Genomic DNA, 10,000 nt, shown 5'->3' with positions numbered 1-10,000 from the left:
AACAAACGCAAGCAAAAGCTGCCTCAACAGCAGCAACAGAGTTTCCAGCAGCTGGTTTCAGCTCGAAAAGAACAGAAGCGAGAGGAGCGCAGACAGCTGAAACAGCAGCTGGAGGACATGCAGAAACAGCTGCGCCAGCTGCAGGAAAAGTTCTACCAAATCTATGACAGCACTGATTCCGAAAATGATGAAGATGGTAACCTGTCTGAAGACAGCATGCGTTCAGAAATCATGGATGCTAGAGCAAGGGATTCTCTTGGCAGGTCAGATAATGAAATGTGTGAGTTAGACCCAGGGCAGTTCATTGATCGTGCAAGAGCCCTGATCAGGGAACAAGAAATAGCCGAAAATAAGCCTAAAAGAGAAGGCCCTAAGGAAAAAGAGCACAGGCCAAACTCTTTCCATCCAGAAGGCAAACATTTGGCTGAGACCTTGAAACAGGAACTGAACACTGCCATGTCTCAAGTTGTGGACACAGTGGTTAAAGTTTTCTCATCCAAGCCCTCCCGCCAGCTTCCTCAGGTCTTTCCACCTCTTCAAATCCCTCAAGCAAGATTTGCAGTTAACGGGGAAAACCACAACTTCCATACCACAAACCAGCGTCTGCAGTGCTTCGGTGACGTCATCATTCCAAACCCGCTAGATACATTCAGCAATGTGCAGATGCCTAATTCCACAGACCAAACAGAAGCACTTCCACTCGTGGTTCGCAAAAACTCATCTGACCAATCTGCATCTGCCCCACCGCCTGGTGGCCATCACGCTTCTCTGCATCAGTCTCCACTCTCGGCTACCACGGGCTTCACCACATCTTCTTTCCGCCATCCCTTTCCGCTTCCCCTCATGGCATACCCATTTCAGAATCCCTTAGGTGCTCCATCTGCCTCCTTTCCAGGGAAAGATAGAGCCTCCCCAGAATCCTTAGACTTAACTAGGGAAACCACGAGTCTGAGGACCAAGATGTCGTCGCACCATATGAATCACCATCCTTGTTCACCAGCACACCCTCCCAGCACAGCTGAAGGCCTCTCTTTGTCTCTCATAAAGTCTGAGTGTGGTGACCTACAAGATATGTCTGAAATCTCACCTTACTCGGGAAGTGCAATATCCTTTTCTAAAAAAAAATATAATCGGTTGCAATACCAGGCCCAATCTGTGCAAGTTTGCTTTCCTCTTTCGTTGGGTAACTTAAGACAAACTTCACTGCATACATATTGTATGCAATGCTTTCGTGCAGAGTATTTCTGGTAATAGGACATTCTAAGAAGGAGTAGCCAAGGACTTGTAAGAGTAGTGATTACATAAAGTATCAGGTAATGAACAGCGCTGCTTCAGCCAGAACGTTCTGCTCTTTCCCTATATCACCTGCTTGGCCTATTTTCAGGGAGAACTTTAAAGAGATTCCTTCCTCTCCCCCCGTAAAACCTTTGCTTCAATTATGACAGAAAGTAAGAGAGGCTTCAGGGCCCAGCTGTGTGCAACCTTTTCTCCTGTTGGTGAGCTCTTCCCCCCACCCCCACCCCGGGTAGTCCCACTGCAGTAAATAGCAATACTTGCATGAGTAAGTGCTCACAAAGATACGGGCTCCGCTTCTGGGCCCTTTATTATGGGGGGAAATGGGATGTCTTGTTCAGCGGTGTCTCCCTGCTGAAAACACTTAACCTTCCAAATGATTTTTTTCTCCCTATTAAAGCCAAAGTAAGCCCGACCCATTTTAACAGTGTCGTTCCCGACTCTCACAAAGAACAAACGCTTGGTTGGTTGTAAATCTTCAGTTCAGCTCTCAAGTGAGTAAACAAACAAAACACAAAAGATACAGGTACTGATGTATTCAAGCTGCATCAACTTCTTTCCTCCACCCAGAGGTCTGTTCCTCAGCCCTTGTGCAGCTGCCTGCTATGCATGATTAACCTCTGTTCAGCCGTACACAGAAATCTTTTGTCCTAACATACACAAAGCAAATTATTTTGGAAAGCTAGAGAGCACAGTTAGATATAAAACTTCAGCTGTATTACATTTACAGGACATTTCCCTCCCCCCCCCCTTTTTTTTTTTTTGTTTAAATAACTTTTTAGCTCCAGCTCAGGCTTATATTTAGGCATATCCAGCTATTTCCATATACATTTTCTGTAAACTAGTCCTTTTGGGAATTTTTTTGGAGCAATTACACTCCTTCCCCTCTCTCCCTCTTCCCCCTTCCTGTAATGTGTGTTCTGGTATGGTCAGAAGATTTTATTTATTTTTTAAATGACTAAATGCGGATAAAATATGATATTTTCCCAATGCTAAATTGAAGACTTTCAATAAAGGATACAATTATATTTTATACCTATGGTAAGACCTCTCCAGAAGGCAATCACACAAGTATAGAATCTTAGCTATAGTTAATTTCCTTTCCAAATTGATGAAGGCAATCATAACTGAAGGACTATACCCATCCTTGAGTAATAATAGTGCTTTTACCAATAATAGCAGTGGAGGCAGATGCCAGGTATATGCCTGTATTATCAATGAGTTTCTTTTTGTGGTTAATAATTTCGATTGATTAGATTAATTGTAAACACCTTTTTTTTTTTTTTTTTTTTTTTTAAGGGCAAGGGCTCCTCAGCAAATTAATTGCAGGGATTCAAGGCCTGATCCTGCAAACTCTTATTCATGTGAGTAGTCCTCACGCATATGAATTGTCCAATTTGACTTAAAAGGACTATGGACATGAGACAGGGTGTGTGGGTTCAGGCCCAAAGAACCCTTCACCAGTAGGTCACTGGTTCAAATCCAGCCTGGGTTGGTATTATCAAAAGTTTTTGCCATCTAATGACTATTTGCTGGCCTACGTGAAATGTGTTGCTGATCTCAGTCCAGGTCCTAGAGGGCAAATGTTCACATTTTGAAAGCACCACAAATGGAAACTATGTTGGCAGTCAGAGGGTATGTCTACACTGGAATACAAGACCTGCGGCACAGCCGCAGCTGGTCCAGGTCAACTGACTCAGGCTGGGCTGTGGGTGTAGATATTTGGGCTTGGGCTGGAGCCTAGGTTCTGGGATTCTCCCCGCCCCAGGGGTCCCCAGAGCTTTAGCTTAAGCCTGAATGTCTGCACTGCAATTTTACAGCCTTGCAGACCGAGCCACATGAGTCCAAGTCAGCTGACCAAGGCCAGCCACGGGTGTTTAAATGCTGTGTAGACAAACCTTTAAAGGCGAAAGCATGGATTGGAATGGAGACTGAAGTAGCCTCTTATCCCATGGAGGTGATCTCTTCAAGTTGGATTTCATGCCCATTGCTGGGGGTGCACTGTCATTGAGGGAAAGGTGCAGTGTCATTGTCCATTCAGTATCCTCTGTGTGAATTTAAAAATGGATTTCAGTTTAAGGCTAGAATCTTCCATAAACACAAAAAAATTACTAATTCAGGTAAAGAAAACCTTCCTTCCTCCAAATACTGCCTTCTGATGCACTCAGAGCAGCTTATATTGAAGTCAACAGGAGCCCCGGTTGTGCAGCTGAGGGCAAAATTCGGTAACTATGTAATTGCCGACTAACAACGTGGTGGCATATTACTTTATTTTAAGTAAAAGTAGCTTTCTTTTCCTCCTGGAAAGAAGAATGAAAAATCTTTCACTTCTTCAAAGGGGGACTGAAAAGGAAAAACCTGTGTGTGTGTGTGTGTAAGCGGTTAGTCTTTCCTTTGGCTATGACCCACTCTATTTATTATTCTAGTGCAACTCAGTATTTTTGGAACTTGTGCTGTTTCTGTTGTCCTGTTTGGTTTCTGCCTTCCCCTCTTTCTGCGACAGTGTCTCCCCCCCTCACATCATGTTCCTTTCTCTCACTGGCAGCCATTATCGCAGCATGTTACTTCTGATGGAGAAGGTGTGCAGCCTCCTCTCGAGCCAGTGAGGAAACTGAATATTAATGTGGGTGCCGCTTTCCCTTCTCCCCACGCACCTTATTCCCTTGACACTATGCAGACACTCTGACTCTCCCAGTTAGTCATTATTGCAGCCTGGATACAAATATATTTGAAAAGCTGCTAGATTCTTAAATACCCGCTACACAGAAGTGTGCACACCAGTATACAACACTACTGTGATGATATTTTTCTAGCAACTGCCCATTTGTCCATGCAGCCTATAGTTTATTTTAGGTGAAGGCATATGGGAGAGAGTATGGAGGTTTGTTTGTAGTAGACTTTGTTTTGGCCCCTTTGTTTCACATGGTTCAATGTGCATATATAAAGAATATGTTTCTTAAGAGGGGCAGTTTTTCCTTCAGAACAGAAAGCAACATCTGTTTCTCTGGACAATACAGCCAGGATAAGAACATAAGACCAACAGATACAGCCAAGTTCAGGTTTTAGTAGTAGGCTGAAACCCCGAACCAGTCCTTTTCGTTGTTGTTTTTTTAAACTTACATTTGTAAAATGCACCTGATCATTACCAGCCTTCTTGAATTGTGCAAGGAAATGGTTAACGTTTGCGTATTCTGCGAAACAAGATAAGATGCACCTGCACGGTGAGTTCATATCTTGGTCATGAATGTATTCTATATCTTTGCAAACTAATCTGTTTAATCAAATATTAAGTTTTATTCAAATGCTAAAAGAAACAGACAGCCGATTGTTTTTCTGCATGATCATCCTTGTCATGCACCCTCTTTGCATCTCAAGAAAAATAGCCTTGTTCAGCCCCAAAACATTTGCATATATCAAACTGAAGCACGACAGTCGTTTCTTTGGTGCCGTTAAGACATCTGCACAGGTGCCGATGTTCAGCATTTTCTCCACCAAAGGAAGATTTTAATAATGTTAGTGAAACTTTTTTTAAATCCTTAATTTTTAAATAGAATTCCAATCCAACTGGGGCGAGTTTCTCAGTCCAATATGTGAAAGCTACAATTAGTGAATTGCCACATTTTGAAATGAGAAGTTACTATATCTGACCAGAATTAAACTAATTAAACTTTTTTTAAAAAAAGTGAGCAATTGCATAGCAAGCTGGATAACTCTGTGGTGTTGCGAAAACCTGGGAAATGCCAGTATACTTTCAGTCCAGTTTCTTCTTTCAAGGTTCTTCAAGATGGGCAGAAATATTCCTAGCAATTTAGAGGTATGCTGAAAAAAGCAACCGTTGTGTAATTTAAGCAGCAATTTGGCCTTACAACTACAGATATTTTACCTGAAGTGGCAGATTCCTGCTCCTTTCTCCTCATTCAATACCAGTATATGGTACGAAAGCCTAATAGAACATTTTCAGGAATTTGAGGTGAAAGTGAGAGGAACAGAAGGTTTTCATCACATAAAAATATTTTAGTAGAAGACAGTAGTTACTCGGTGGATTAAGCCCATTTGCTTTTTGGCACAAAATGAGGTGCAAGAGTCTACATGTAGTTTAAGTTAAAACACACGGAGAGTGTACATACATTTCCTTCCCTCATCCCCACTTCCTAGTTCTTACATTTGCCTTTTGGCGGCTGCTGTTTAAGGTAAGGCTATATTGTACTTTGTAAACACACAACCCTCAGACTCAGGTTGTTTGAACACTGCTTTAGGCTCAGCTGCAGTACACTGTTTCTCTGATCTTTTATGTTCCTGAGCAGATGTCTTTCATTAATTTATGGATTTATCATTTCTTTCTTTCTTTCTTTCTTTTTTTTACACCTGGCAGCTGGCTCAAGTTTCAGCAGTTATTGTCTATTTTGCATTACACATAGAATTGAATGTCATCTGTCTTCACAAAGCTATGGCTAAGAGAATTGAGGCAAGCCACATGAGCTGCTGAGACAGAGCTTGTTTGCGTTCCATTCGGCACCCTCCCCCCCTTTCCTTTTACCTCCTTAATATTTATTTGTGCTCATTTTCTTTCCTGGCCTTGAATGGGGCTTAGCTCGTGTTCAGTACAGCTGTATGTTTACTGAATCTATTCCATCATGAGTCATTGTGCGTGTGTAAGTATCCTGGAAACAGCTAGTGCTTTCTTGGAAGAACAGTTGCTTTTCAGCACAAGCACTTAAAAGGGAAATTAACCAATTGGTCAGTTCAGTTTTACACTGAAATAGCAATGGGTTATCTAAGAGTTGGCTCTTAAGTGCTTCATTAACTATTTTTAATAGTTTATTAGAGATCTATCTTGTATCACAATATAACCTTAATCTTAGGAACAAGACATAAAGATTATAGTATGCTAGATTTCACTTTAAGAATCCCAAGTGCTTAACAGGAAAGCGTAATTCTCATTTTAAAAGTGGACTTCTGGGGATTTGAGTTTTAGAACATCTTTCAATATGTGTTTTATTCAATATCAATATCCTCTAGCATTATTACAGAAAAATAAGGAAAAATCCTAAATATGAAGTGAATCAAAATACTTAAAACAACTGTATAATATGCTTAAATCCAGTGAATACTGAAGCTTGGGGAGAGTTTAAGTTCATATCTTAGCTTCCATTGAAACGGACCAAATGCCAAACATGATATCAAGATATTATCTGCTTCAGGGGAATTATAAATTAAGGAGACTTAGGATTTTTCTTTTATTTATTGAAGCGCTGGTTGGTTGGGCACCGTCCTCCTGTGGAATCATATAACTAAATGGATTTCTGGTGTAGAAGTTCTGACTTGTCTAAAACTCTTATCACTAAGCAATAGGTGACAGCTTGCTACTATTATTTCACTTATGTGTTTTGACAGATGGCACTGCAGAGTGTAATGCTCTTTTAGACTTCTCTATCAGTTTAATGGAGGTAACTGGAGGTTCTTTCAACTCTTCTCTTGGCACAAGAAGTATGTCAGTCATAAATTATCTTCTTTGTAATCATTAAGCATCTAAAACAAAACACAAGTTCAGTTGAGCTGTTTTCAGTGCATTTTTTGTAAATGAAGAGGTTTTTAAGCTATTTTCAGTGGCTATTTTAAAAAAAAAGTGACATTTTTCAGTCTAAAAATGAGCCTTCTCTTTCTACAACTGCATCTGCATGTATGAATAATACATGAATAAATAAGCATGTTTTGACTCAATTCAGTAGATCGAGAAAAGATATTCTGTTAACAGAACAATCCTAAATAGTCTGTTGCCTATCGGCATATATTTCTTTGAACTTCTCACTTTGAGATCTGGAGCTATTCATTTTGTTCTCTGGTGTTATCAGCTCTGTAAGGTGAAGGCACCTCCACTGCAGAATAGCTGTGAACTTGTTTGACCTTTCTCCACCATAAGGTGTGAAATAGTGAAATTTTCGTTGAATGTCTTTAGGAAAAACAGTCCTCAGAGAAGCTTCTGGGAAGGACCCTCAATTGACCTTGTGGGGGCCACATTGATTTTCTCCACGTGCATCTTCATTTCTGATAAATTATAAAGCCATTAATTTGCTGAGGAAATGGCAGGGCCAGCCTGCGGCACAGATGTGACCAAAGCCGTCCTAGCACACAGCACACAAAAGAGTGCCAAGAAGCTGGGGGAAAATCAGAAAGCCTAGATTGTTATGGTTAGATTCACATTCCCTTGGGAACTGTTTTAGTTGCTTCTGTTTACAGATCTAAAAGGTAATGATGTTTCCAGGATAAATAGGTGTCCTTATAGGGTAAGTGACCATTTATTGATCTGCTAACCCACACTTATTGATTAGTTAGCCCCAAAAACAGTTTGATTCTCTGAGGAGTTAACTGTGTAAATCAGAACCAGACAATATAGATATATATTTTTAACTACAGAGGTTTCTTTATAAAAGAAATTTAGCTTTCATTAGAAAGCCAGTAATTGAGGCAAAGGAATAACAGGATTAGACAGAGTAACTGAAGATACTGAATTATATTGACATTAAAGAAAAAAGGTAAAATATGTTACTTGCATGAAACATTGCTCAGAATCATAAAGCACCTCTGATTGTTTCATGTGCATTAGCATTATATGATATAAACTGCTCAGTGCTGGGAGAAAAATACACTGAATTGGAATTGCACAAGAAAGAAAAATCTTGTGATAAGTTTTTTGGTGGCACATGCTTCGTGCATTTGTTTCCTTAGCAACAAGTGAACATGCATATGGTACACAAACCTTAAACCTGAAAAATTCCTGCCACCAACACCAAGAATGAACTGAGAGACAGTATATATTATGTATCCTCACATATCTCATGTAGTTTTTTGCAGATAATTACAGTTCTAAAGAGCTGCAAATTGAATGTTAACAATTTGTCAGTCGGTCCTTACAGAACAGTTCTCGAAGGAGTACTTTGCTAGCCATGTATATTCAGAACCAGCTTTTATTCTCAAGCAAAGCATTTTCCTTGACTAATTCAATCCTACATGCAGGAAGGTCTGTCACCCAATCACTTGAAAAAGGCCAAGCTCATGTTCTTTTACACCCGGTACCCAAGTTCCAATATGCTGAAAACCTACTTCTCAGATGTAAAGGTAGGAAAAAAAACTTTTTTTCCCCCTCCTTATTGCATGTTTGCATTTTTGTGGTGAAAATGTATCACTCTAACACATTAAAGGTAAATGACAATTAATTCTAATTTCACTACTAGAGATTACACCTGATCATTATTCACTTGACTTTTTCTACTGAGGTGTACTTGGGGCCCATGTCTGAAGGGAAGGAGGTTGGGTTTTGGTTTTGGTTGTTGGTTTCTTTTTAACCAAAAGTCTGAAGCTTCAAAGCAAAATAAGAATATTTAATACAGTTGGATGACACAGTTTTACATGTGTGGATCCTCTGAAAAAGAAATTTCTGCTGGTGGCATAAATGTACTTCCAAGAACATTTTTGGAGCAGTTCTCAAGTGCTCCCTAATTGTTTCATTTCGGTCGGTTTCCTCATATTTGTGCTTACATAAGCACACTGTAGAATCCCTTTCTTTCTGTCAAAAAGAAACAGTACATTGAAATTCTTCATGCAGCAACTGCTTAAAAACAAAAGTGATGATTGTCTCTTATTTACAACTTAATTTGTTGTTGATGCAGAGTACACTGAGCATAAGGAGGATGAATAAAGTGACAGATTCAGGCCACATTATTCAAATGAGGATATGAAAGCTGTCGACGTACAGCTGCATCCTCCCTCATTCTACAGAATATTAGGACCTCCTGATTTTTTCCCCTAAAAGTAATTGTTCCTTCACATCAACTTGATTTTGTGTTAATCTAAGGTTTTTTTTTTTAACTATAGATTGGGTTTTAATGATTATAATGGCACACATGGTGTTATTATCTAAGTAACTTTATAAACATTACATTAGCTTAAATTAGTTTGTTACATTCCCCCCCTTAACAATTTACACAAGTCCTTATTTTAACTATCTACATGTTTATGGGGTTTTTTCTATCTTATTGGAAAATTGGCTCCCAAGTTTGTGATTTGGCCCAGTTTTAAGAATGAACGAGTAGGGCAATTCTCTTCACTTTATTAAAGGGTCCTTTCCCCCTCCCGCATTCCTGTTAGCTTTCATCTAATGTCACATCAAGCTGAACATCTTGGTGGGTTCCTCTGCCTCCCCCCTACCCCTTCTGTGCACTCAGAGTTGAAAACACATTTCTTCTCATTCAGTGCCATGCTTTGGGCGGATGGTAACAGCATAAAAAAAGCAATGCAGGCACTTACTAGCCTAAATGGCTGGTCAAGAATCATTAAACACAAAAAAGGCTGTGAATCACACAGCGGGCCAAGTGAAGGGTTTGCTCTGAGAGTGGTTCCACCTGGTATGGAAAAATCTGAGGGAGCAATTCAAATGACTCGGCACCAATGAGCCACTGGAACCAGATGCAGCGTTGGCAGAGTACTGCTTAAGGGAATCCTGTAACGGTGCTAGAACAAGTCTTCTCCAGTAGATATTACTATAGACAGTATTACTAAGAGTCTTTTTATTATATTTCTTTTCATAAAGGAACTATGTATTTGTGTTTGCATGTGGTGACCAATATCGATCTTCTTACAATGTCGCAATAATATGTAGTGTTTTGATATTATACCACCTTATATTTATATAGCACCATTCATCCAGAAG

General features: G+C 39.8%; 1 protein-coding gene across 1 annotated transcript in view; it reads left to right on the top strand.

The window, feature by feature from the left end:
* Nucleotides 1–10,000, top strand: part of PROX1 (prospero homeobox 1) — a 53,727-nt gene that overhangs the window by 9,168 nt on the left and 34,559 nt on the right. Inside the window, exons 2-3 of the mRNA XM_073338923.2 lie at nt 1–1,106; nt 8,298–8,409. The exon at nt 1–1,106 is cut by the window's left edge and continues 685 nt beyond it. Coding sequence (XP_073195024.1) covers nt 1–1,106; nt 8,298–8,409 — 1,218 coding nt within the window. The remainder of the gene's footprint in view (nt 1,107–8,297; nt 8,410–10,000) is intronic.

Source organism: Lepidochelys kempii, chromosome 3 (genome assembly GCF_965140285.1).
Source record: "Lepidochelys kempii isolate rLepKem1 chromosome 3, rLepKem1.hap1, whole genome shotgun sequence".
In the NCBI taxonomy this organism is placed as follows: Eukaryota; Metazoa; Chordata; order Testudines; family Cheloniidae; genus Lepidochelys; species Lepidochelys kempii.
This window is presented reverse-complemented; position numbering and strand designations above follow the sequence as displayed.